This window comes from Myotis yumanensis, unplaced genomic scaffold, assembly GCF_028538775.1.
Source record: "Myotis yumanensis isolate MYYU_CA2020_CCGP unplaced genomic scaffold, mMyoYum1.0.hap1 SCAF_2, whole genome shotgun sequence".
In the NCBI taxonomy this organism is placed as follows: domain Eukaryota; kingdom Metazoa; phylum Chordata; class Mammalia; order Chiroptera; family Vespertilionidae; genus Myotis; species Myotis yumanensis.
The window spans coordinates 37,669,133-37,696,200 of record NW_027223753.1 but is presented as its reverse complement, the minus strand read 5'-3'; the positions used below and the strand labels follow the sequence as shown (position 1 = coordinate 37,696,200).

The following is a 27,068-nucleotide window of genomic DNA, read 5'->3' as shown; positions in this document are numbered from 1 at the left end:
ACCTTCTAGGTGATGTTCCAAGAGCTCTTGGTAGCTTGACCCTCATGCCTTCTAAAAAATAGTATGTAACAGAGTGCATCAAAGTTTTAAACAGGCATATAGCCTTTGATATAGAAATTTCATTTCTAGGAATCTATTCTAATGAAATAATCAGATAAATGACAAGTGGACCAAGTTTTATAGCAATGCTATTTATAAGATGGGCAACTGGAAATGACTATGCATCCATATATTAGAAAGTATGATATGTATGGTCGTCATATATTAAACTTTGTAACGGGAAATTATATATATTTCTGCTTAAAGATGGTGGAGTGAATGGAATTTTACACCATCCTCTTTCTCAAAAGTCATTGTTGACAACAACAAAAAATTATAAAAAGAAAGAGAAAAGAGTTTTAGCTTCCAAGGAGATTGTTACAACCTCTAACTGGAAAGCATACTCGCTAAGGACTGTGACATCAGGATTTGGTGAAGGAGGTGGGAGCTGAGACCTGACTTGCTTTCTCAGAGCTAGAGACTTTATCTTAAACATGTGAGTTATGAAAGGCTTATCCAGCAATCTGTTGATTAAATTGACACACTCTCCATCTGCAGTGGCTTCAGGAGAATAGAGAATGTCCCCGTAGTTCTCAGGTTAGTAAAACTGCAGAGGAGATGGAGCTGAAGGCGAAACCAGGCAAGACACACCAGAGCATACCGCTGGAGGTACACCATGGTGAAGGGAAGTGTTTTAGATAGCTCAGGCTGCCATAACATCCATATATTAGAAAGTATGATATAGCATAGGCTCAAGTAACAGACATTTATTTCCTCATAGTTACGGAGGCTCTCAAAGGAGAATATAAGGATTTAAAGAAAAAGTTGACACAGAGGATGAAAAGTGAGCTGGCAGGGCTAAGAAATGGAAGAGAATAATAAAATGTCTCAGAGGTGAAAGCACGTAAGAAGTAAAGGGATGATGGTGGCAGTTGTAGCAGTCAGTGTTCAGTTAGGAAAACTGAAATCAATGGAGATATACAGTATATTTAAAGCAGCGAGGGAAATAATGCAAGGGATTTGTTGTAATAAAGTGTTGAAAAACAAGTAGGAGATAGGGATGAAAGGCAGAACTGGAGTCCATGAGCCGCACTCACTGTTGACTCATCGCTGCCTCTGAACAGAAGCCATCCCATTGCCATGGCTGGTCATACTGTTAACGTAAAAACCACTGAAACCTGTAAAGAATTTTTGTGAGTTTATTTGAGCCAAACCGTTGACATACGCCAGGAAGCAGAACCTCAGAGAATTGAGATAATGCTCCAGAGAATGGCCCGTTACATCTGTATTTATACATTGCAATCAAAGGAAAGGGACGTAGGTGGGTTACATGAAATCCATTGGTGATAGACTAGAGAGGCGGGAGAAAGCAAAGGGGGGGGGGGGGGGCGGGGCTGGGATTGGATACTTAGGTGGGTGCAGGAACAATTAACATGATAATGAAGGAATTTGTGGTATCTGCCCTGGCTCCCAGTACCTTAGGTTGTGCCCCAAGGGGTCCAGAAAAAGAGAAGTTACAAGTTACCCAGACATTTCAAAGGGTATGTTATCATAGATGCAAAAAGACAGATAGGCTCAGTTAAGGTAAAGGTTGACTTTGTCAGTGAAGATACCGGCTAGGAGGTGACTACCCATCATAACTGCTTTTAGTTAAAGTTTAATTTCAGACAATCCTTTGTGGTTACTTTAGGTCTCTGAGTTTGCAAGATGGCCATGCAGGCCTTCTCTGAGCTTGTCAGGTTAGCATGTGGCCCCTTTCATCCACATGGGGACATAGACCTCCTGTCAGGCACACAAGGCAATGTCTTGTATCTGCCAGAATGGGGTATGGGCTCATTGCCCCCCCTCCAAAACCAGGTACCCCAAAGAACATCACCTTCAGAGAACAAGTGAACTGGGGAGAAATCTGTCAAAAGCAGAGAGAGTTGATGTTCTGACTGCAAATTGTACCTGGAGCTGGACAGGAAATAATAAAAAGCTTCATTCACTTATCAGTAGTTTACAATATTAGCCAAGCAGAATGGGTTCATTCTTGTTATCCAGACCCAGAGGGTTCATCTTCAAAGAGAAAAGCCCTTCTTCATTGTGAATTAAAATTGAGCCCAAACCTCTTGCAGTCCTCTACACCTTTGCCCATGTAGTGTTCTCCACTTAAATGCCCATCTCTCTTCCCATGTTCTCCAGGTTCCCATCCCAAATTATGGAAGCATTGGGCACCCCAAAGATCGCCACCTCCATAGCGCTTTCCCAGGTGCAGCCGGCTCAGAGGGATTTCTCTCCTCTGTATTCCCTGAGCATTTAGTCTTTACCTCAGCTCTAACCCATCATATTCCACCTTGAATTATGGTAATCACAGTGTACATCTGGTATCCCATGAGGTTAAGGTTCTGAAAGACAATAGCTGGACCTTGTCCACCTTTGCATTACTCAGCACCCAGAAAAGAAGAATTGATGCTCAATTGATGTCTGATGCATTGAATTGAAGAGAATTGAATTGGAACACTTGGAGTCTATTTTATAATTCTGTAAATTCCTCAGTTCCAGCTACTATTATTTGTTGAAAACTGGGAGGTTTCTGTGCACTTATAGCCATGAACTGGAAGACCATCTGAGAAGTGAACTTAAGACTTAGGAAGGACAGTGCTCAGAGGTGCTTTGGTTCCACCATTTTCACAGCTACTCACCTTTCAGTTTGCCTTCACAAACTCCTGCCAGTATTGAACAGTTGCTTTGGCAAGTTGAAGAATTGTTATTGTGTCCCTACTGTTCTATCTTCTTTCTACTCCTCACCCCTTAAAAGGAGCCTGAGGAGGCAGTTGTGGAACAACAATGATGATGATGATAATAATAATAATAATAATAATGGCCAATGCTTCCATGGAATTGTATTCAAACCAGGCACAGTTCTGAGTGCTTAACTCATGAATCCTCTCTATGGGGTAGGCACTATTGATATCCCATTATAGCTCAAGATACCAAGTCACACAGCTAGCAGGGAGTAGAGCCAGGACTCTGACCCTGAAGTTAGAGATGGGGTTCGAATCTCAGCTTGTTACTTACTAATTTGAGACCCTCCACAAGTTACTTAATGCTGAGCCTTGATTTCCTCACTTGTAAAATGGAGATAATAAGTTTCCTCTTTGAGATATATAGAGATTAAATGAGATAACATACCTGAAAGCCCTGGTGTCTACTAGGTGACTAAAAATAGTTATTATAGAAAGGGCAAAATAACACATTAGTAATATTAACTTTGTAGCAATTAAGGCAGGGCCAAGGAAAATGTGTTTTCATATTAGAGGAATGTCTCCCAAGTTCATTCTTTTATGTCATGTTGTGAAGGTTGTTTGATTCCAATGTGGAAAAATTCTCTATCGGGAGTTCATAAGACAAAACCACATTTGACATGTAACACAGAGACTGAGTGTTCTTCCCATCAAATGAGGCCCTTCCAGCATATGGTATTTTTGTGGATCAGATTACTGCACATTGGGGTATCATAAAAGATAGAACAGGCTGACACAAATTGGAAAAGAAAATAGATCACACTGAAGCCATCCCAAATGGGCTCATGTATTTTAATCATTCTGTATTAGCTTGCTACATCTTCAAATATTTTATTTTCAAATCAAGTCACAGCTGTGTGTACTTTAGGCTGTGGCCGTCATAAACAAATATGAAGAGAAGCAGAGTTAAAACAGATGAGTACCAATGGTTATCCATTAGTCTGATATAACTGAACACAAATGACCATTAAGAGACTTGCAAAGAAAAAATCTGAGAAATAGAACTTCAAGTATGAGCTTCTGCATAACTGAACGACAGCTTTGCTGGTGCCTGTTGTCTAGTTTGGTCAAGGTTATAATGTTTTTGGGAAGCCAGTCCTCTCCCTCCCAAGTGACTCCATTGATAAGTAAAGATAGTAGAAGATTCCAGAATACAGAGAGCCAGATTTCTATGAAGTATATTCAAAGATTGTAAAGTAAGTACCCACCTCTTCTACAGTAGACTTGGAGATGCATTACCATGGAAGCTCACCCCTCACCGCCACCACCACTGACTGGTTTCAGTTTTTTGGCAGGGAAAGGATTACCATCTTTACTGTCTCCTCTCATCCCTACTCCCTCCTTTTCCAATTCCTTATATCTCTCTAAACACCTGGAGTTCTCCCATGCTTGGGTCTAAAAGCCAGTTTAGTGTCTTAAATATCAATCAGTTCCATAAATGACAAATTTGGTGAAATGCATTTACCTAACATAAGAGATGCCATATCTAATCACTTGGTACTAGGGCAACTGGAGAGACCACGTGTGAGAAGTACACCCAGAGGATGACTGCTCACACTCAGAGACGTCATGCTGTGAAGTGGTGTCCACGGTGGAGACAGTTTGGAGCTGTACATTCTTTAACAGTCAGCTCACTGGCTGCTTCATTTTCTGATTATAACAACTGTTTGCTTAGATCAGAAAAATCTGAGCTAGTAATTCCACTGAGACACAGGTCAAGAGGTAAAAGCCAGCTGGGTTGGGGGGAGAGCCAAGCCTTAAGGGAGCCTTCCTCTTGGTCACTGGAACTGGGGGATCCGTCCAGGTTAACTGCGGAGTTTTTCCAGAACAGCACGAACTTCCTCTGGGTGATAGTTCCAAGGGCCAGGCTTACCCTGCAGGAGAAATAAATCAGCATTCCCAGATTTCTGACTTGCAGGAGATCTGGGCCGATGACATCCATGTGGGAGTCATCAGGATGGTGGTGTCAGTGGCAGATGCAACCCTGAGGTGTGCGAGATCATGCAGGGAGAGTGTGTGGAGCGGCCCCACCATTTAGAACAGGACAGAAGTAGGAGGAAAACCAGAGTGGGATAAAGTGAATAGTTTCAAAAGGAGAAATGGGTCTATACAAACACAATTTTCTTCCATAATCATACCTTCAGACTGGCCTTATCTTCTCACTCCCCATATCAAGTTCTATTCATTCTACATCAGAACCACCTCTGCCTCTCTAATCCCAACGCTTAATTCAGCCCTCTTCCTCTTCTACTCGGGCAGCTGTCTCACCTCCTGACTATGCCCTGCTCTCTCTGCATTCCATTCTTTACCCAATAGCCAGTGTTCTTTCTAAAGTAAGGATCTGATCATGTCTCTCCCCTGCTCAGAACTTCTCAATGGCTCTCCTTTGCCCTAAAATGAAGGCCAAACTCCTTGGTCCAGAATGAGACCCCTGTAACCTAAGTGCCCTCAGTTCTCCATTCACACCCTGCCATAGCACGCCTCAGTGCCTTTGCCCACCCTCTTCTCAATATCTGCAATGACTTTCACTCACCATGCTCACAAGGCTGGCTCCTGATCCCTTAGCCAAGCAATTACCTCCTTGGAAAAACTTGCCCTTCCCCAGGGGTTGGAAAACTGTCTGAGAGCTAAATCTGTCCTGATGCCTCCATACCCCTTCGTTTATACTTTGTCTGTACCATTTTTGTTACACCAGTGGAACTGAACTGTGGAGACAGGGACTGTCTCCTGCCCTACAGCAAAGGTTTGCTGACCCCTGCCCTGGAGTCTCACAGCCCTTGGGATACTATGACACTCTATTTGGATCTTCCTTATCCCCTAGACCAGTGGTCGGCAAACTGCGGCTCGTGAGCCACATGCGGCTCTTTGGCCCCTTGAGTGTGGCTCTTCCTAAGCCTTAGGAGTACCCTAATTAAGTTAATAACAATGTACCTACCTATATAGTTTAAGTTTAAAAAACTTGGCTCTCAAAAGAAATTTCAACCGTTGTACTGTTGATATTTGGCTCTGTTGACTAATGAGTTTGCCGACCACTGCCCTAGACTGTGAGCACAAGGAAGGTTTGGGCCATTTGAAATTCGTTTTTGTGTGTGTGTGTTCTCAGTGTTTGCACAGGGCCTAACCTCAGGCTCTGACCCTCAGCACCCTAGAGATTCATCCACAAGTCGTTTCTTATTTCAATTGCATACATAGGCCAGCTCGCTCTGTGGGCAGAGGAGTATCCACATGGCTGGGCTTCCTGTGCTCTCCAAGGCTGCAAATGCCTTCAGCAGCTACCAAACTTGGTTTCCAACCTCTCAGAGGAGGCCAGCAGGGCCCAGGGGTGAGAGGTTGTGCTTATATCCCCCCCTGGTCAGACTGGAAACCTTGAGAGGAACGCAGTCCTTCCAGAAAGGAAGCCTGGACACAATCCCTGTCTTGAATCTCTGTTTCAGCAATTCCAGCTCTGAACTTCAGGGTTTGTGTTCTTCCCACTTCCTTCAGCCCCTCCAGGTTCAGGCCTGCCTCAGAGATTAGCTGCTTCAGACCCTCCCACTTTATCTCTCAGCTTTAGACTAAACCGGGCTGGGCCAGTCTTCTGGGTTCAGAAGGCTGCCAGGGGGCTCCAGTTCCAGTCTAAATGCTAGGGACTTCCCTGTGCATAATTTTGTCCCTTGAGACATGGGAGCCAACATCCCCATTTTGCAGAAGACAGTGAAGCTCCGAGAAAAGAAAGGATTTGCCCTTCGTTACATGGATGGTAAATGGCTGGGCAGCTATCTGAATCCAGGTCTGCCTGATGTGAAGCCTCTTTTTGCCCCTTGCCCTCCCTGGGCCCCTGCCCTGGGGTGGGGGTGGGAGCGGTCACCACCTTGTAGAGGATCCTGCCCTCCTGGAGCACGTAGAGCCTGTCGGGCAGCGCCGCGTAGAGCTGGCTGCTCTGGTTCTTCATTGTGTCCACCACCACAGGGCACCGGGGGCTCCTGTCCAGCAGCAGGTGGGCTGCCTGGAGGCGGTCCTGGAGGTTCCGGTGATTCTTGATGACCACGTTGTTCTTAAAAGCCCAGCCATCTACAAGAGAAAGGCCAAGCAGTGGACCCTATGGGCATGGTATACACTTCCTTTAGACTAAATAGCCGCCACTTTTAACTGGGGGGTCCCAGATTGAGGACCCTTAGCCATGATTTGGCCCAGTTTCCTATTATGGGTAAATTCATGAGATCAATAGGGAGTTAGTGGTTGATCCAGAACTAAAGCCCGTGGCTCCTGACATCCAGATCTCGGCTCTTCAATGTGTGACAATCCAACAGACCAGTGCTTCTCACACTCTAATGTGATAATGAATCACTCAGGCATCTCGTTAAAGGAGGATTCTGATTCAGTCTGTCTAGGGTGGCCCTGAGCCTAGCTAGCTCCCAGGATGCCAAGGCTGCTGGTGCCTGGACCACACTTAGGCCAGGATCTAGAGCAGTATTTCTCTAAGTGTGAGCTGCCCAAACCAGCAGCATCAGCATCTCCTGGGAGTTTGTCAGCCATGCAAATTCTTGGGCTCCAACATAGACTGACCAAGAATGGGTCAACAATCAGTTTTAACAGCCTTCCAGATGATTCTAACACATGCCAGAATTTGAGTACTGCTCTAGAGTCTAGACCAGGGGTCCTCAAACTACGGCCCACGGGCCACATGCAAATACAAATATTGTATTTGTTCCTGTTTTGTTTTTTTACTTCAAAATAAGATATGTGCAGTGTGCATAGGAATTTGTTCATAGTTTTTTTTTAAATTATAGTCCGGCCCTCCAACGGTCTGAGGGACAGTGAACTGGCCCCCTCTTTAAAAAGTTTGACAATTTTCAAACTTTTTGGTTTGAAAATAGTTACCTCCCAGGGTAATATAAGTTGCTTAAGTCCATCAGCAGAATTTGCTTCACCTCCTCAGTGTTTCAGAGCTGGTCTAGACAATTTTCCTCTTCTAATTATTCTCCACCAGAGTTCTTTCCAAAAAAACGCAAATCTGACTATGTCACTCTCCTGCTTAGATCTTTCAGTGGCTCCCTATCACCTGCAGGATAAGCCCCAAGCTCCTCAGGGTGGTCTACCAGGTCCTTAGTGACCTGGCCCATCTCTCCGGTCTTCTTCCAGCTTTTTGCTCCAGCCAGTGTACCAGTTGGGGATCCTCGACCCCTCACCCCCAAGCTATCTCTCACTTCTGCCTTTTTCATCACAGCTCCTGCCTCTAGCTGGACTTTTTCTCCTTGTTTGGATACTGTGACTTCCGCTGCCGCAGCTGATGTGTTAGCTCTCTAACAGCCTTATAATAAGCCACTCAGGGTGAGCTTAGGGCCAAGTAAAGCTCCTAGCCTGGCAATGACCTCCTGGTCTTACTACTTTCTAACTCGTCATCCAGAAATCTCTGAGAATGATTCCCAACACAAAATTTGATCATATTTTTTCTTTCTGATTAAACACCAATTACGAGACCAACTCCTTAGCATAACATTCAATGATCCCTGTCATCTCTCCCCACCTATATTTCCAATCACGGCTGCTAGTCCTTTCACATCTAGCTGGAGTGGACTCCTCAAATGATGCTGACACCCCTTTGCCCTTTCTCCTTACCATCTTTTCCATGTTTGAAATCCTACCTGTCCTTTTAAGGCTCAACTGTACACAGGGCTGCTCAATGTTGGCACTATTGACATTTCAGGCTAGATAGTTCTTTTTGGGGGGAGGGGAGGGTCCATCCAGTGTGTTGTAGGATTTTGAACCGCAACCTCCCCACCACCTTCAATTTGTGACAACCAAAACTGTCTTCATATATTGCCAAATGACCCCTGGAAGACAAAATTCCCCTTGGTTGAGAACATCATCTCCAGGAAGGTTTCCCTGACACACTAAGACGTGTGATACTGGGCAAGTTTTCTAAAACTCTAAATTTTCAGTTTTCTTATCTGTAAGATGGGTTAATAGGACCTACTAATGAATAGAACCTATTAAGTAGAGGACTGTGAGGCTTAAATCAGATAACATGAATGGAATTCCCAGTTCTCGGCCTGGGTCATAGGACCTGCTCAAAACATCTTAGTTTATTTTGTCTGACTGCTCCAAATAACAGAAAGGTAGGAAAGAACCCAGTTTTTATTATGTACTGCAGATTTTCTGCTACTTTGCTCTGAAGATGTTTCCCCCAACCCCTTCCAAACCAAACCATTTAAAGCTACTTAAGTTAAATGGAAGACTTTCAATTGGCCTCATTTGCCAGGGTGCCCTTCTGCCTGCTCACACGAGGTGGCACTTATTAGCTAATGGACCCACAGGTTGAAAAAGTAACCATAAATTGCTATGTCCCCTTCTACTTGCCCCATTTCTGAGGAGCCTGGAACCCAGACAATGTGGGCATGGGTTCCTTTGGAAGCCACATGGTCTGTGTTTATAATAATAGTTACCTCCCAGGGTAATATAAGTTGCTTAAGTCCATCAGCAGAATTTGCTTCACCTCCTCAGTGTTTCAAAGTCCTCTGCTCAGTACCCTCACCCCAAGAAAAACCAGTATTTAAAGTATTTATTACCTGCCCCATGACATCAAAACTTTTTAGATGATAGTGGCACCACGTTAGGGCAATTAGTTGATGGAGCTTCACAGCAGCCTCCTGTGGAGGCCAAACAGAGCTGCTCCCCATCCTGCAGCTGAGAGCATGGACGCCCAGACAGGAGCGCTGACTTGCCTCCCAACTTCAGCTGTGAGTTCCTTAGAGGCAAGAACTGTGTGTATCTCTATAGCCCCAGACCCAGCACAGGGCTGGGCACATGGCAGGCACATGTTAAATATTGCTGACTGAGTGATTCTGTGGGATCAGTGCTGTCATCCCATTTTAGTGGCACAGAAGCTGGCATGGAAGGTACGCTGGCCCAGGTTGTGTGGCCAGCACGCGATGCAGCCAGGACTCAGGTTCAGGCCCGAAACTCCAGTCTGCTCCTCCCACCACATCACCTACTTTCCCATAATTTACCTGGACAAACGTGGTATCTGTGAAAATGGAAACTGACTGATTTGGGCCACGGATCCCAGACCTCCTGGGATCGGTGGACACTGGCTCTGTGCACTTCAGTTGTGGGGTTCAGGCCATACCCACTTCTGTCTGAGTGACAGAAACAAGTACCCTGGGGAAGGAGGTGGGGAGGAGAAAGAAATGCCCCAACTAGGAGTGGCAGAGCACAGGGGCAAGAAATCAGGTCTGTGTCAGGATAGGGATAGGAAGCTTTTCCTCAGCGGATGAGGTGGGCAGCCCTGGGCTATGGAAAGGGTTAAATTGGCTGGGTCTGATTCAAGGAGAAATGGGTGAGGAGACAGATATCAGGACCAGAAACAATTTCTGTGATGGTTTGACCACCATTGTCCCAGTTTGCAACTTATTTTTTAGAGATTAAAGCTGGATCCTCTAGGGCCCTGCCAATCCAACTGTGGTCCCTGAAGCAGCAATCTCAGGATCACCTGGGGAGGCCCTGGCCTGGTGGCTCAGCTGGAATCTGCATCCTAGTGAGATCCCAGGTGGCTTAAGTGTAAACATTAAAGTTTGAGAAGTGTTGGCCCAAGACAGTTAAATCAGCCTGGGCCCAGCTTCAGCTGTCAGCTGTGATGACACCAAAGCAGCATCCCCGTTCAGACGTGGAGGCCAGACACTGTGGGCACCCACGTTTTCCTTCTTTACTGTTTCAATTTTATTACAGACATTTTTAAATATACATAAAAGCTGAGAGAAGAATATAGTAAAACCTCTAAGTACCTATTACCCTATGCTAATATTTTAAGTTTCCCCAAAGTCTTAATGAGGACAGGAGCTGCCAGTTAAATGAATAAGTTAAAAGCAATTTTCAAACCTTTGGGTACATATAAATCAAGATGCAATGGGCCTGGGTTAGGGCCCAGGAATATGCATTTTCAACAAGCAACCCAGGTGGCACTGACACTAGGGATCCTGGGACTGCACTGGAGAAAGCACTGCTGAATCAGCTTTGCTGATAATTAATTAATAGCAAGCTCTACAATTACAACACGTGGAGGAGCCAGCAAGGCCAATTCTGGCCTAAACCACTCACTTCACTCATTCACCCACCTTTTACTGAGCTCTAGCTCTGAGACATGGAGTCTGCCTGGTGCTGGCTGACAAAAACAAATATTGTGGGAAGAAAGGTGAATAAATGACACTCACTCCACGCGGCCACCCAAACCTCTTGCCTTCTTCAATCTCTGGGTTTGAGAGTTGGGCCAACTTCATAGGTTTGACCCCCATAAAAAGCAGGAAAGATAGAAGAGTATGTGACCATTTTGTAAACTTTGTGGGGCTTAGACCAATACAGTGGGGCCTTGATTTACGAGTGTCCCGACTAACGAGTTTTTTGAGATACCAGCTGTCTCTTGGCCGATTTTTTGCATTGAGTTGATAGAGTAATTTGAGTTAACGAGCTCCTTAATGGGCTCCTTAACGAGCTTGGTCTCGGAACAAATTAAACTCGTAAGTCAAGGCCCAACTGTATGTAGAAGTTTCAGGGAAGGATATATCCGCCCATTGCAAGAAAGGGCTTTCTTGCAAATGAAGCTGTCCAGTAAAGGAAGATTTCCCATCCTATCTAATAAAGAGGGAATATGATAATTGACCCTCACACCATCACAATAATGGCAGCACCCATGGCCAATAAGGGGGGATATGCTAATTGACTGCCCCACCCTCAAAGATGGCAGCACAAGATGGCGGTGCCCAGTCTCCTCAGCCCTGCCAGGGCAGCAGGCACACGGCAAGGCCGTCTGCCTCCGGAGTCCCCCAGTCCCCTCAGCCCCGCAGCCGCCCAGGGCCGCCCCAGGCTCAGGTAACCAGGGCCGGCTGAGGCTTGCGCTGCCGGCAGTGGCAGCAGCAGACGTGGGATGGGGTGTTGCCTTCCTCTGATCACCGGCTCGCCTCCTGCCCCTGAGGGCTCCCGGACTATGAGAGGGGGCAGGCCGGGCTAAGGGATCCCCCTCCAGTGCATGAATTTTCACACACAAGATCTCTAGTGAAGTAAAAAAGATGGGTGACCACCTGTTAGGGACTGAAGAAAGGATTCCTGTCCCAGGGGAGTGATTCTCAAAGTGTGGTCCCCAGACCAACTTCAGCATCGCCCAGAGCTTGTTAAAAATGCACATTCTGAGCCCCCACGGGGATCTGACTCAGACTCTGCCTCCTGGGTGCACCTGACGGTCACTAAAGTTTGGGAACCTCTGATGGAGATGAACCATGATGTCCCTTTGAGCTCAGAAGGGCTTGGGATGGATTTCACAAGTTAAATAGCAGTCATTTCTTTCACTTGTGACATTTCAGCTCTAAATTCCTTGTAATTGTGCTCATATTAGCTCCTCTCTCTTGATTTCCCTACTTATCCATTCAGAATGTTAGATGCTCCCCCATCTAGACCCTGTCACTCCAGGTTTCCTGCTCTGTGTGCCTAGTTGAAAGCACAGACTGAAGTTAGTGGTGGGTAAACCTAGCAGGGACTGGGAGATGGTGGGTGAACAGCAACTCTTTCCCTCTCCTCCTATACCTCTTCCCACCCCCAACATTGGTGGAAGGGAAGCAAGTAAAGAGAGGGCAGGAGGAGGTAGAGGCAGGGAATCTTTGTGTACCTGATGCATGTGCTTCTTCAATGTAAATGACGAGAAAATCTGCTATGGCGCTAAAGTCTTCAATAAGTCTCTTGAATTGGTCAAATTTGAAAAGAAATGAAGGTCAGGTACAACTTCCAAAATTCAGCACCAGTGGCCTGTTGCCTGAAACAGAAATGGAACCATCTCCAACCAATCATTTACACACAGCATTTATTTTACAAGCATCATCTTTGCTTCCGTGTCAGTCCCGTTATCTTTATTTCCCCCTCTCAGATGGATCAAGGGCACAGTGAGGAGCAGAAGCTTAGAGAGCATGACTAAGCAGTATCTGGAGCCAGTTTACTCCTCTATAAAGTGAGGGTTTTTATCAGGCAGTCTGAGTGGGCCACCACAGTTGCTGGGTGAGGATGAAAAGAATGATAAGAGTCCCTTTGAATGCAGTTTACAAGGCAAGCATACATCCATTCTCTTATGGGATGTGATTGGTACACTACAAGGTAGACAATTTTCTCTCCCATTTTATAGACAAACTGGAGGCCCAGGGCGCGTGCGAGGAGGTGCCCCGCCTCCCACCATGTGAGGAGGCACCCCATGGGAGTCAGGCTGGACCCGCGCTGTAGGCAGCTGGGACCCGCACCTGACTTCCGCCCCAGGCCCCCCCTACTCCCCTCCTTATGTCCGCTCCAGGGCTGCCCAAGCCGGCACGGCAGCTCGGCCAGCCCCAAGCCTCCCTGGCCCCCCTACTTGTGTCCGCTCCAGGCCATCGGAGCCACTACTCTGGCTTGGGAAGGCCTCCCTGTGTCTGTCTCCGTCTCTGCTCCCAACCTCACCTGCGTGCGCACAACCTCCTCCTGTCTGATCGTGACCCTTTACGGCGCCCCAGCCTAATTTGCATATTACCTCTTTATGTGTATAGATTGAGTTTTATATGCATGTCTCATGTCAGTAGGTCAGCAGTGGAATTAAAATTAACACTGTCTCTTAGACTCTCAATTCAATGTTCTTTCCATTCAAGGCATCTGTTTTCTCACCCACAAATGTACACATTAATAATACATAGTAATAATAGGATTGTTATGAGAATTAAAGAAGTTAATACAGATAAGGGCTTAAAATGGTGCCTGGCCCATAGTAGGTGCTCAATAAATGTAAGCTGTTATTAGATATTATGTTCTCCCTGAGCCAAGATGTCGGGGAGGCAGTGAAAGGAACTCCAGGAAGGGCAGTGAAGGGTGGGAGCAGGGCCAGCTACATAATTTACTGGGTCCAGTGCAAAATGAAAACTCAGGGCCCCTAGTTCAAACAGTGAGGGGGAAAAATGTCATCTATACTAATAAAAGGGTAATATGCTAATTAGACTGGGAGACCTTCTGGATGTCCTTCTGGACAAAGCCATGATGGTGGGGCGAGGCAGAGGCAGTTAGAGGCGAACAGGCCGTGGGGGGGGGGGGCAGTGGGGGCGAGCAGGTCAGCAGGGGGGGCAGTTGGGGGCGATCAGGCAGGCAGGCAGGCAGAGTGGTTAGGGGCAATCAGGCAGGCAGGCAGAGTGGTTAGGGGCAATCAGGCAGGCAGGCAGGTGAGTGGTTAGGAGCCAGCAGTCCCAGATAGCAAGAGGGATGTCCGACTGCCTAAAACTGGCAGTCTGACATCCCCCAAGGGGTCCCAGATTGGAGAGGGTGCAGGCTGGGCTGAGGAACAACTCCTCTCCCCCCCCCCCCCTGCACAAATTTCGTGCACCGGGCCACTATTTTAGTATATTAGATATAAAGATTTTTCTTATCTTCTGTGGTCTCTGTCTTGCCCTGGTCTGGTACTTTTTTTTTTTTTTATAACAAAGGTGGAAATTTATTGAAGAACAAGTACAGATTCCCACGTAGGGAAGCGGAATCTCACAGCACAGACTCCCACGTGGGGAGGGGGAAGAGTCCCACCGACTTCCTGTTTCCAGGGTTTATCAAGGCTGCAAGTCCCAGTGCCTTGATCCCTTCTGATTGGTCATTATTCCCTTAGACTGGTTACTATAGTAACTCCAGAGCTCAAAGGTGAGGTTTTCCTCCCCTCCTTCCTTATTGTTTACCTATTCCCTTTGGGCTTCCTCCTTCTCCCTTTGAATGAGGGGTTTCCTTACCTTTATTTTGTAAATATAGACCTTCTGCTGTTTCCAGCTCCCTCATTCTATGGAAATGCACCCGTTGCAGCTTTCCAGCCCTGTGCTTCTTCCACGGTCCCCTTAATTGCTAAAATTTCTAAAATGTCCTTAAACCTGTCTTTTTCACCCCTAGAAATTCCCATTTCAGTACATTGTGCCAGTCGTTGTTCTTCATACATGTTCTGTCGGCGACGCCGGCTTCTTTCGGCTTCAGCGGTGCGTAGTGCCCGTCGTTGTTCCTCAGACATGTTCTGTTGGCGACGTTGCTTTCTTTCGGCTGCAGAGATTCGTTCTGCCAATCGTTGTTCTTCAGACATGTTCTGTCGACGCCGCCGGCTTCTTTCGGCTTCGCAGGTACGTTGTGCCAACAGCTGTTCTGCAGACATAGTCTGTCGACGACGTTGCTTTCTTTCGGCTTCAGAGATTCGTTCTGCCAATAGTTGTTCCTCAGACATGTTCTGTCGACGACGTTGCTTTCTTTCGGCCGCAGAGATACGCTGTGCCAGTCGCTGTTCTTCAGACATGTTCTGTCGACGCCGCCGGCTTCTTTCGGCTTCAGCGGTGCGTAGTGCCAATAGCTGTTCTGCAGACATGTTCTGTCGCTGACGTTGCTTCCTTACGGCTTCGGAGATTCGTTCTGCCAGTCGTTGTTCTTCAGACATGTTCTGTCGACGACGTTGCTTTCTTTCGGCTGCAGAGATGCGTTGTGCCAGTCGCTGTTCTTCCGATATATTCTGTCGACGCCGCCGGCTCCTTTCGGCTTCAGCGGTGCGTAGTGCCAACAGTTGTTCCTCAGACATGTTCTGTCGACGACGTTGCTTTCTTTCTGCTTCAGAGATACGTTGTGCCAATCGTTGTTCTTCAGACATGGTCTGTCCCCGGCGCCGGCTTCTTTCCGCATGGTCATCAGCAATTAGCCTGACAAGAGGCCTCTTTGTACCGTCGCTGTTCTGTGCCCCGCTGCTGCCACTCGCCGTGGCGGATGCAGAGAGCTGCCCAGCAACAGCAGCGTGGGCAGCGATGGGCACTGCTGGCGCTGAGACTGGCTGCTGGCTCACAGAAACCGTGGTGGTTGTATCCACTGAATTAGCATCTTCAACTACAGAATCCTCGGTGACATCACTGGTTTTCTGCCATGGCTCCAGCTCCTCCTCCTCACATTCCAGAAACTGGTCGAATGGCTCCAGCTCCTCCTCCTCGCATTCCAGAAACAGGTCGATGTCCGCCATGCTCCCGCGGTCTTCGCCGTCTCCGCCGCCGCTGGTAGTCCGACCCAGAGAAGGCGCCATCGCCTTAAAGGGACCTGCACTCGGCGCCGGGAGAAGAGGGTGGGAGCAGGGGAGAGGAAGGTGGTCTGACCCCGAGAAGGCGCCGTCTTCTTAAAGGGACCTGCACTCTGCGCCGGGAGAAGGGGGTGGGAGCAGGGGAGGGGCGGTGGTCTGACTCGGAGAAGGCGCCGTCGCCTTAAAGGGACCTGCACTCCGAGCCGGGCGAAAGGGGTGGGAGCAGGGGAGGGGCCGTGGTCTGACCCCCGAGAAGGCGCTGTCGCCTTAAAGGGACCTGCACTGGCGCCTGGAGAAGGGGGTGGGAGCAGGGGAAGTGACGGTGGTCTGACACGGAGGAGGCACTGTTGCCAAGGCTTAACTTGCAGAGGTTCTCAACCTTCCTAATGCCGCGACCCTTTAATACAGTTCTTCATGTTGTGGTGACCCCCAACCATAAAATTATTTTCGTTGCTACTTCATAACTGTAATTTTGCTACTGTTATAAATCGTAATGTAAATATCTGATATGCAAGATGTATTTTCATTATTCGCGACCCACAGGTTGAGAACCGCTGGAAGCCTTAAAGGGACCTGCAGTCCGCGCTGGGAAAAGAGGGTGGGAGCAGGGGAGGGGACTGTAGTCTGACCCGGAGTAGGCGCCTTTTCCTTAAAGGGACCTGCACTCGGTGCCGGGAGAAGGAGTTGGGAGAGGGGGTTTGGGGGGAGACGGAGAAGAGGGAATCGTTGAAAGCTCGTCTTCCTGAGGGTGCCAGGAAACCTCCCTCTGGTTCGAGTGATTTGGGATGGATTTTTCTCCTGAGGGGGCCGGGGGCGGGGGGGCGGGCAAGGGAGGGGGTAGGAGGGCCAAGGAATGCAGCTCCGTGTACAGGAGCTGGCGCGGGGGAGAGAGACGCCAACTTCCCCACCGACCCTCTCGACCCGCCTGGCCTGGTACTTTTTGTTGCTATTTAATGTTGCACTCCCCTGGGCACAGGGATATTCATAGGGTGGATGCAGACTCTCACAGTCACCCAGGAGCCCCCAAATTCAGTGTGCATGAGAATGTGTGTCTGTGGCCACTGGCTATTGGCTTTCCTTTCCCTCCAGCCACCAGACCAATGCACCACATCCCAGCCAGGAACACAGACATTTAGCCAGACATTTCTCCTTCCCAACCCAACCCACAGGAGATTACAAACTCTGTGCATCGACATGCCAGATACCTTGATGCCAGGGGAGGTGGGCAAGAGACTCCTCCTATCAAGGCACCCCAGTCACTTGCCAAATTGCACCATGATGCTGTCAGCCCTGGGTGAGGACGGCTGCCTCATGCCCTGCAATGAGACGCTGTGGGATGCCCACACCTGATCTTTCCCAGGCCCAGGCCCAGGCCCTGTGTGGGCCAGAAGGTGGCAGCAGTGACTGGGTGGGAACAGGAAGGAAGCTACATGGGATGGGAGAGGAAGAGTGGGCCTTGGAGAGCAGGAAGGCTATGGGAGGTGGGATCCTACAGAAGCCAGGTTCCAAGTACCCAGGATATGTTCCATTGTTGCATCAGGTTACAAAATGCAAATTCAAAGATAAAACTATTAAGAATTTTGCCCGGCTGGCGTGGCTCAGTGGTTGAGCATCAGCCTATGAACCTGGAGGTCACAGGTTCAATTCCCAGTCAGGGCATATGCCTGGATTGCAGGCTCAGTTCAGATTTCGGGCTCAATTCCCAGTGTGGGGCGTGTAGGAGGCAGCCGATCAATGATTCTCTCTCATCATTGATGTTTCTATCTCTCTCTCCCTCTCCCTTCCTGTCTGAAATAAATAAACTCAATAAAAATACTTAAAAAAAAAAGAATTTCAAGACAACTCTAGCAAAGCATTAAACCCCAAGCACAGGGCCCTTCTGAATGTGGGACCCCAGTGATTCACTGGTCCCATAAAGCCTGCCCTGGGTGGGTTGCCTTCTGTAACTTTCCAGCCTAGATTGGGGTGAAGTCTAGGGAGCTGATAGCACCCTGTGGTTACTTATGGCCAGAGCTGGCAGTGTTGAGCCCCTACTGTACACCTATTAGAATATGCAGGTCCTGCACTGGGGCATGGCCTGTGCGTGTCTGTATCCCCCAGGCTACTCATTGCCCTTGAGGGCAGGGCCTGTTCCTCACTCCTCCTCACATCCCCCACATGAAGCACACTTTACTTCATCTACAAGCATTTATTCAGCACCTAAATATACAAGGCTCTCTGTGATATGCCAGTGACTCGGCAGAGAGCAAGACCAGCAGGTCTCTGCCTGCATGCAATTGGAGGCCTGCTTAATGGGGAGACAGGCAAAATGTAAGTAAAGGTATAAATGAAGTAATCTCAAGTTGTGGTAAGTGTTACAAAAGAGGCTCTAAAAGAGTGACATGCTTTCAGTCAAGTCAAGGAAGGCCTCTGATGAGATGTCTGTCATTTAACTAAAGAAATGAAGATTAGGAATGAGCCAGGGGGCTAAAGGGAGGAGAAGCAGACAAAGGGACTCCATGTAGAAAGGCCCTAGGAGGCACAGACAGAGGTTGGTGTGTTCAAGGACCTGTAAGGCCAATGTGACTGAAGCCAGGCTAGGGGAGGAATGAGAGTGAGTTATGGATGGAGAGGCAAGTATGGGCCAGAGCAGGCAGGTTCTCCTACACTATAAGGAATCGGAATTTTATTCTAGGTGCAATAGGACTTCATGGAGATTCAAAGCAAGCATGGTGGATATTTGTTATAATTTTGGCTGCCCATCTCCTAATTGTCCTTCCTACTTGAAATTCCCTATTTTGTGTATTGTTTATTAATGGGAGAGTGTGCTCAGCCTTGCTCTATGGAATACAGAGGGGCCAGGGCACAGTCAGTGACTCAGGTAGGGCTGATTGGACCCTCCCACATATATCTTTGATTCTGGAATAATTGAGATGGTAGAATTTATCCACCGTCCAGTGGTAATGCCCATCAGGGATGGTGGAGTCCCACAGTGTTTATGGTTTCCCATGGCAACCACAATGATAGCAGCATCCAGGCCTGACCTTTGATGCTAAAATATAGTCCAGGCCTAGTGCTCCAGCTGTGGTTGATTCTAGGGATCTTACAATTTTCTAATACATTCCTTTGTATATGTATATGTGTGTGACTAAGAAAACCAGAGTGGCCCAGCTGGTGTGGCTCAGTAGCTGAGCATTTATGTATGAACCAGGAGGTAACGGTTCAACTCCTGGTCAGGACATTTGCCCAGCTGTGGGCTCAATCCCCAGTAGGGAGTGTGTAGGAGGCAGGCGATCGATGACTCTCTCATCATTGATGTTTTTATCGCTTTCTCCCTCTCTCTTCTTCTCTGAAATATATATATAAATATGAAATACAAAAGTGAGTTTCTGTTGCTTGCAAGCCAGCCTCCTGATGCCACAGTAGAGCTGTATAATGAAAAAATGATCAGGTTTATACAGAAGATCACTCTGGCCATTCTAAAAGGAAGGGTCTGAGGTGAGAATGGAAGCTGTAGAGAAACAGTTGGGAGCATGGGAGGAATCCACATGGGAGACCATGAGAGCATGGGCTAGTATGTGGGCAGTAGAGAAGGAAAACCGAATTGACAGGACTTGCTGATGGATGGGGAGTAGAGGACATCTTACCTTGCTTGTGGTTTACTTGGTTCGTTATTTCTTCACCTACTTCTGCAAAGGATTTGAAGTAGCTTAGGAGGCATAGAAGAGGAGGGAAATGTGGAGCACATAAATAGGCTTTAAGGTCCCTACATTAATTATAACAGCTGATATTTGACTCTGAGTTTCCTAGTGGCCAAGTAAAAGGGGAAGTCATTGTTATAGTCCTCATTTTTCAGTATATGAGGAGAAAGCAGGACGGTTTCTTTGGAGATACACGGTTCTCCTTGTCCTTGGCTCACAGATTTTTCTGTTAAGAGGCCCTAGAGCAGTGGTTCTCAACATGTGGGTCGCGACCCCTTTGGGGATCGAACGACCCTTTCACAGGGGTCGCCTAAGACCATCGGAAAACACATATATAATTACATAACGTTTTTGTGATTAATCACTATGCTTTAATTATGTTCAATTTGTAACAATGAAATTGGGGGTCACCACAACATGAGGAACTGTATTAAAGGGTCGCGGCATTAGGAAGGTTGAGAACCACTGCCCTAGAGGGTGTTGAGTGGGCTCTGTCACTGCTGCTGGATTGCTCAACGAGTCCTTGCCCATGTGACAGGGTTGCTCGGGCCTCAGCAGGAGAAGCTCAGGGGCCAGTCATGGACAAGTGGCTGGCCATTGGCCTCTAATCCAAAAGACTTAAGGTCAGGACCAGAGTTAAATATTAGCTGTCTGGAATTTGTTTTTAATTGGAAAGAAAAAAGATTCAGCACCCACTGATCAGTACCTTAGAAGAAACAGAGCCATTTGTTTGTTTATAGTGTGGTGGGTGCAATGATCAGTATTGAGGGCAAAGTTTAAACTCAGTTCCCTGCTTTCCTGGTGATAGAAAGAGGAAGGATAGGTACAGGGGGGTGGCAGTGCTGAAGGCTGACACCCTGCCCATGTCCACAGGCCATGGTACAGAAAACACCTGTCAAGAATGTAGGGCAAAAACTGTCAATCAACTTATCTGTAAAAATGGGAAAACAGCTCTGTAGTAGTGCTGGACTCAAATCTACCATCCTAAACCCCCCACTCCCACCCCAGACCAGTAAATTAACCCCCATGCGGGGCTCTCTCAGCACAGACAGTCCATTTATAATTACTAGATGACACCTCATAAATATGCTTAGATTTTAAATGATATGAAACAAGGGCTGGAATAAATCGGTTTCAGATTAATTCCTAGGTACCTAGAAAGTAAATCATCAGGCTTGCCTTCCACCACAATACACAAGTTAATGTTTTGCTGTGTGTGTGTGTGTGTGTGTGTGTGTGTGTGTGTGTCCAAAGGCATGTGTATGTCATATCTGTGCTTGTACATGCAGAGGATAGGTGGTGGCTGAGAATTTTTCTGAGCCTCTGTTGTCTTACTCAATGAGAGAAAGTGCACTGGCTGAAAGTCAGAAGGCACATGTTCTAGTTCTGGTTCTATTAGAACTAGCTGTGTGACTCTAAGCGAGTAGTTTACCTCTCTGGGCCTTTGTATATGAAAAATGAAAGAGTTGTTTTAGGTTATCCTCCATAAAGACTCTGCCAGACCTTCTATTCTGTGGCTCTAAAATGAGTTCAAAGTATACAGCAGAACTTTTTAGTGGCTTCATGGGTTTCCAAAACAGTTACAGGATGTCTTTCTAATAAGCAGACCTGATCATGTTAACTCCTTGCTTGAAAATCTTTTTAGAACTCACCAACACCCTCAGGATAAAGTCTGCTCTTTGGTAAGACACATTACCACCTCCCCCCAAACTCTAGTCCTTGATGGTATCCCCTTCACCCCTTCATGCCTTCCACACCCCACTTCTGCCAAATTGACCGATGCTCCTCCCCATCTCAGACCTCTGCTGCTCCCTCCTCTGTCCTTCTCTGCTCCCACCCACCCCAACGCCTCACTGTCCCTAGACAAGTGGTCGGCAAACTCATTAGTCAACGGAGCCAAATATCAACAGTACAACGATTGAAATTTCTTTTGAGAGCCAAATTTTTTAAACTTAAACTATATAGGTAGGTACATTGTTATTAACTTAATTAGGGTACTCCTAAGCTGGCCTTTGCTAAAAACATCCTCAATCTGATTGAGGTACATTCGCTGAGGTCGACCCCTTCCAACTCTCCCATCCACACTTGTCTTGTATACTTGTTTCGTCTATCTCCTTTCGTTCATCCTCTCTATATGTCCAAACCATCTCAACATACCTTTCTCAATCCTCGACACATCTTCTTTCACTCCACAACGTTCCCTAAAATTAACTTAATAAACTTTACTTAAAGTTTTAAGTCAACTTTGCACCGTACATGCACGCCCACACGTGGTATTCTGTGGAAGAGCCACACTCAAGGGGCCAAAGAGCCGCATGTGGCTCACAAGCCGCAGTTTGCCGACCACTGCCCTAGACAATCAGCTCACCATCATCCTTTCCAGGAAGCCTTCCTCTGAATACCTTGCTACCCCTCCCCACATCCTCCAAAACCCTCTGGCTCCCTCCCCCACTACACCGTCTCCCTCTCTGGGCTATGAGGTCTACCAGACAGAGAGCAGTCGTGTTGCCCTCAACACTGATCACTGCACCCACCGACCATACTATAAATAAACAAATAACCAGCACCTATTATTTCAGGGGCCTCTGGATCAATGTGTTGAAAGCCAACTTTATTTCATAAATAGAGTTTTCTTTTTGTCTTTTAGCCTCTTTCTCTCTTCTTTCTTCAGTCTCAGAGATAAATAAACAGCCTTCAAAATGTGAACTGGCCCACTAAAAGGAAACGATTAAAAGGGGCAAGTAAATTCTGTGAACTAACCATGAGGCAAGGTGGCTTTCATGGAATTGATCGCTAGATGATTGATATTCAGCACATCCGCCTGGTTCTATCACAGTGCTTGGCACATAGTAGGTGCACAATAAAAGTTAGTTGTTACTATCATTACTCTTATTATCAGTGGCCACTTGATAAATATTTGTTGAATAAATAGAGGTCATCTGTGCACCCTGTTTTAAAGTCATGAGCAAGAAAAAGAAAACAAAACTCTTGGCTTTCCTCTTGCTTGCAACACTTCCCCTTTTCCATTCTCAGGTACAAAAATCTTACTCTTCAAAGCCTAGTTCCAAAGCCTCCTCCTCCAGGAAATCCTCCAAGCCCTGCAGGCAAAGTTCCTAGCTCTACAGCCTCCTCCATCTCACAGAACTGTAAGCATTTGTATATTATGTCCATCTATTCTGTAGAACCGTAAACTCCTTGAGCGAAGGAGCAAACTCTTACTTAACTCTGTGTCCCTGGCATCTAGCTGAGGGCCTGGCACATAGGAGGTGCTCATGAATGTTTGTTGGGGTGCAATAATAAAATGGGAAGAAGCAGTCCTGATTCTGGGTCTGACTCAGTCAGTCACTGGCTCTGTTACCTTTGCCTCTCAGTTTTCTCCATTTCCTTTCTAAAATGAGAGGAATGGATTAAGTCAACATTTCCCCTTGGAACCATTGTGATGATAGGCATTTCCTCTGGTGGAGAGTGGGGATGGTGTGTGTGTGTGTGTGTGTGTGTGTGTGTGTGTGTGTGTGTTTTAGGAAAATTTGTCAATGCTGTGCTAAAGTTTTTTCAAGTTTTGTTTGTTTGCTCTTAGGCTTTGGATCTTCTCAGAACCTGTTATATGTTCATGCCCACTATGAATTTCCAAGAGAAGGGTATAGTGTGCAGGGTTTCCCAAACTACTTCGACCAGGGGACTCTATGTAATAAAACATATTTGTGGGACTTGGGTTCTAAAGAACACTTTTAAAAGCACTAGATTAGCCAAACTGCCTCAGGGATCTTCTCTACTCTATCTGCTGTGTCTAGGCCCTGGGAATTCAAAGATGACTCAGACACAGCCTTGTTGCAAGAAGAAAACACTTATGCTTAGGCAGCCCAAGGCTGGGTAGGAACAGTCAGTGACCGAGGAGAGGTGCAGACGGAGAGCCATGAATCCAGAAGGGAGAGAGCGTCTGAGATGGCTTCACAGATCGGGTGGCAAGAGAGGAGGGCCCTGAGGATGAGGGGGATTTGAACTGTCAGCAATGGAGTGGAAGAGCCAACAACTTCAGCAAAGAGAGAGGAGGACAGCACCATGGACGCACGAGGTCCAACAGTTGTCTGCAGGCAGTGAACGTAAAGGGGAGGTTGCTGGTAAAGTTGGGAGGAAAAGCTGGAGTCAGTCCAGGAAGGACCTTGAGCACAAAGCACAGCCCAGGGAGGACCTTGAGCATTCATCCCGAATGCGTGGGCGTTGGGGGGAGGGTGCTGAAGTTTGGTGAGCTGGGATGTTGATGGGTCAGGAATGTGCTTGTGGAAAAGTATCTGGAATGAGGGGGAGGAGAAGTCCTGATAAGAAGAGCAGCTGTGAGGACAAAAGGCGAAAACTGATTGGAGAGGGCTTTAAGAATCCAGATAGGTTGAGCTGGTTTGCCTGGAACAGATAGCACATGAGAGATCTTCAACAAATATTTACTGAGCAACAACCATGAGTCAGCAGCAGCCCTGGGGGGCACAATAGTGGGTTAGAGCCATGGACACCACCTGGACAGAGCTTGCAGACTAGTGAAGGAGACAGACATTAATCAAATACCCACACTACGATTAACACCTGTCCTGGTTTGTAATTATAAGAAAAATTTAGGATGTTAAGTATCAAGAAGGGGTAACCTAGTCCGGGGAAGTTGAGGTTGGCTTATTGCAGGAAGTGTCACTGAGCAGAAGTCTGAAGGATGCATAGGAGTTGACAGGGCATAGAGGAGGTGAAGTGCACCTTAGGCAGAATGACCGTATGGTAAGAGCAGTACTGGGGGAGCTGAAGGCCAGTGTGGTTGCTTTGTGGTTTGAGTGCCCACAAAGAAAGGTGCTGATGCACTCAGAAAAATAGAATCCAGGAAAAGTGCTGGTTCCTGGAAATAGGAAGTGGACAAGAAGCAAAAAAATGAGCAGCTGAAGTAGTAGAAGAAGAATTCAGGACTTTCCAACCCACCTCCCACCCACCTTGAGCATCCCCATTCGAAGCACCTCTCAATCAAGCTAGATCAGCCTCCTGACCTTGCATGAAGTCCCAAATGTGACACCTCTGTCCTGAAAGGCGGACCACAGGGCAGTTTGGAGCTAGACTCCCTTCCTCAGTCTTGTCCTCCAGTCGTTGCCAACGGACCTTCAGGATGAACCAGAAATACGGGGTGCTGAAGAGGGTTGGAGCCCAGTTATCATAGGAGAAGTGTGGGTTCTTCCGGTTCATGGCCAAGATATGCTGCTTGACTCTCCTGGGAAACAGTTTCAGTTGTACTTTGCCCAAAGCCACATGCAGGACCACCTGCAAGAGTATCCAGAGCCTCTTCAGCCACAGCCCTGGCTGGGGCAGCCCCATCTCGTCACAGCCAGAGCTGGCTCTGAGGCTGATGGACAGAGACACAGCAGCTGGGCCACAGTGGGCGGAGCTGAACCAAGGTGCAGGGTGGAAGTAGCCAACCCTGGCCAGGAGGAAGGTACCAGGACAGAAGGTGTTTGCCTTCCTGCCAAAGGAATGGACAATTCCCAACTAGGGGCTGCAAAGATCTGTTCTAATTATTATCATTCCTGATTCTTTGCCTTAACCTTTGAGAGATTCTTGGACTGGAAGACTTCAGATCTTACATTCTCCCTCTGATAAAATTTCAAGAACAAACACTTCAAAAGATCACACTTAAAGGGACTCTGTGGTCCTTTAGAAAGGTTCTGTTGCAAGCAAGTACGTCCTAGTGTTAATTATTCTTTTAATAAAGTAAATACTTCTTTTACTAATGAAAGATGTTTTTCCCCACTCACAGCTTCTAGCTGGTGGTTGAGTGTTTCTGGAGGCAGAGGCATCCCTGGAGTATTTGGGTCTGGAAGCCCCCAGGCAGAGGCAGAGCTGGGGCCAGCTCCGGAACACTGGGCTGTGACCTTTTCCCTTAGCACTGGGGGCAGAGTACAAATACAGCCCTCTGATCTCAGTGGTGTGGTGGTTTAGAGTGGGGAAGAAACAAACAGAAAATTGCCACTCAGTTTTCAAAGTCTTTATAGTCTATTGTTTTGTCTTTAAAGATCTATGTAATTGGACTCAGAGATACAGAGAACAAACTATGGTTGCCAGTTGAGTGAAAAAGGTTAAGAAATACAAATCGGCAGTTACAAAATAGTCATGGGGAAGTCAAGTGCAACCTATTTCAGTTCTCCCTCACCCACACATGGCTTCAAACAATCTTAGCTCTTAACAGCAGGTACATTAAAAAAAGGAAAAGAGGTCTGTGTGTTGAGACTTCGAAAGAAAAAGATTAAAGTGTTACCAACTGTCCAACCCCGGGCATCAGGCGGACTGTCGTGGGAGGAAAGGAACAAATGACCACACTTAATGGGGTGTTCGATCTCTCATTCACAAACTCAGAGTAATGGACTCATCCACTCCCTCGCTGGTTAATTACATTTTTATGGCCAAAAAGAATTGGGAGAAAAGGATTGCTGACTTTATTTTCACAATCGTCCTTCGTTACACTGTTTTTTATTTTAATAGGAAAAGAGGTATAAACATACAGAAAATACACTCCGCACTCTAGAGATCTCTCTGCGCCCCGCCAGAGCGAGGCGAGCAGAGGGGGGCCTTCTCGGCGCGCCCACCTCGTGCGTGTCTCTTTAAGAACCGGAGCCTCGCACGGGAAGCAGCGGGCGAAGGGAGCAGGTAGGTCGGGTTGCCGCCGACCTAAGTCTACCGGTGTTGCTGTCTCTTTAAGGAGGCTGGGGCTCTGGAGAAGGCGGAGAAGTCCCGCCCCCGGATCTCCGGTTTCCGGCAACTCGGAGGGACCGGAACCTGCTCGGAGCATCCCAGAACCCAGCCTTCCTGGGCGGCTGGACAGCTGGACGGCTAGACGGCTGGACCCCTAGGCCCCCGAGGTGAGGCGGCCAGGTGTGCGGGGCCTGCCTGGGACCGAGTGGGCCCGGGACCCCCTACCTGCCGCGGCCACTGAGGCCCAGCTCCTCTACCTGAAACACCGCCTCTGCTTCTTGGGCAGCTCTCTCCCAGACCTTCCTTTGCTCAGGGTATTACAGGCTGCAGGGTCGCCATCCCTCCAGCGCCTGCTGTTTGGCTGTGCATAAGCGCTGTACCGTCTTATTTAATGCCCCCGCCCCCAACACCGTATGTGTAGGTATCATTATGAACCCTTTTTACAGATGAGGAAACTGAGGCCCCAGGCGCCCACAGTTACACAGCGAGGAGCAGCAGAATCGGGAATGAAACCCAGGTCTGTCTGACCTCAGAGCCTATGACCTTAACCACGGCCTAGGCTTAACTGTTCTTGCTTTTCACTGTCCTCAGAGACACCTTTCTCAACCTCATCCTTCCATCTCCAGGCTGTACCTGGTCCCTAAACACAGAGTGAGTGAAATTGGATGAAATCCCTTTGGACTCTCCCCCACTTAGTTTCTTTATAATATCTAATGCTTTATCTTTATATAAAAACTACGGAACCCCACTAAAAAGAAAAGCAAATAACATTTCGAATGCCGAAATGAGATTTCTTTGCAGATA

The 27,068-nt window shown here is 47.4% G+C and overlaps 3 protein-coding genes across 15 annotated transcripts in view; 2 read left to right on the top strand and 1 right to left on the bottom strand.

Moving 5' to 3' along the window:
- Positions 1 to 26,406, top strand: part of IFT25 (intraflagellar transport 25) — a 51,212-nt gene extending 24,806 nt beyond the window's left edge. For 5 of the 8 annotated variants that reach the window (XM_070405177.1, XM_070405178.1, XM_070405180.1 and 2 more), the window contains one exon: positions 14,724 to 15,010. In XM_070405177.1, coding sequence (XP_070261278.1) covers positions 14,724 to 14,978 — 255 coding nt within the window. In that variant the 3' untranslated portion in view covers positions 14,979 to 15,010. Of the gene's footprint in view, positions 1 to 2,223; positions 2,403 to 14,723; positions 15,011 to 22,586; positions 22,700 to 23,130; positions 24,122 to 26,271 lie in introns of those variants that run through there. The other 3 variants (XM_070405186.1, XM_070405183.1, XM_070405181.1) reach the window with 3 other exon arrangements.
- Positions 1,221 to 24,893, bottom strand: DIO1 (iodothyronine deiodinase 1). Of its 3 annotated transcripts, XM_070405173.1 has the most exons (4): positions 24,572 to 24,893; positions 12,460 to 12,603; positions 6,676 to 6,875; positions 1,221 to 4,699 (listed from the first exon to the last, which is right to left on the bottom strand). In XM_070405173.1, the coding sequence occupies exons 1-4, from the start codon at positions 24,891 to 24,893 to the stop codon at positions 4,631 to 4,633; spliced, it is 735 nt and encodes a 244-aa protein (XP_070261274.1). In that variant the 3' UTR covers positions 1,221 to 4,630. The 3 variants fall into 3 exon arrangements, with proteins under 3 accessions (XP_070261274.1, XP_070261275.1, XP_070261276.1); XM_070405174.1 differs by lacking the exons at positions 1,221 to 4,699; positions 6,676 to 6,875 and having other exon boundaries at positions 12,530 to 12,603; positions 24,518 to 24,893; XM_070405175.1 differs by lacking the exons at positions 1,221 to 4,699; positions 6,676 to 6,875; positions 12,460 to 12,603 and adding an exon at positions 22,192 to 22,267.
- The window catches only part of YIPF1 (Yip1 domain family member 1), a 28,162-nt gene continuing 27,437 nt past the window's right edge, over positions 26,344 to 27,068 (top strand). For 3 of the 4 annotated variants that reach the window (XM_070405171.1, XM_070405168.1, XM_070405170.1), the window contains exon 1: positions 26,344 to 26,431. The gene's annotated coding sequence lies outside the window, so the exon portion shown is untranslated. Of the gene's footprint in view, positions 26,432 to 26,763; positions 26,782 to 27,068 lie in introns of those variants that run through there. The other variant, XM_070405169.1, reaches the window with a different exon arrangement.

Coding starts and splice junctions, on each gene's coding strand:
- DIO1 (XM_070405174.1), bottom strand. CDS start 24,893: ATGGGGCTGCCCCAGCCAGGGCTGTGGCTGAAGAGGCTCTGGATACTC.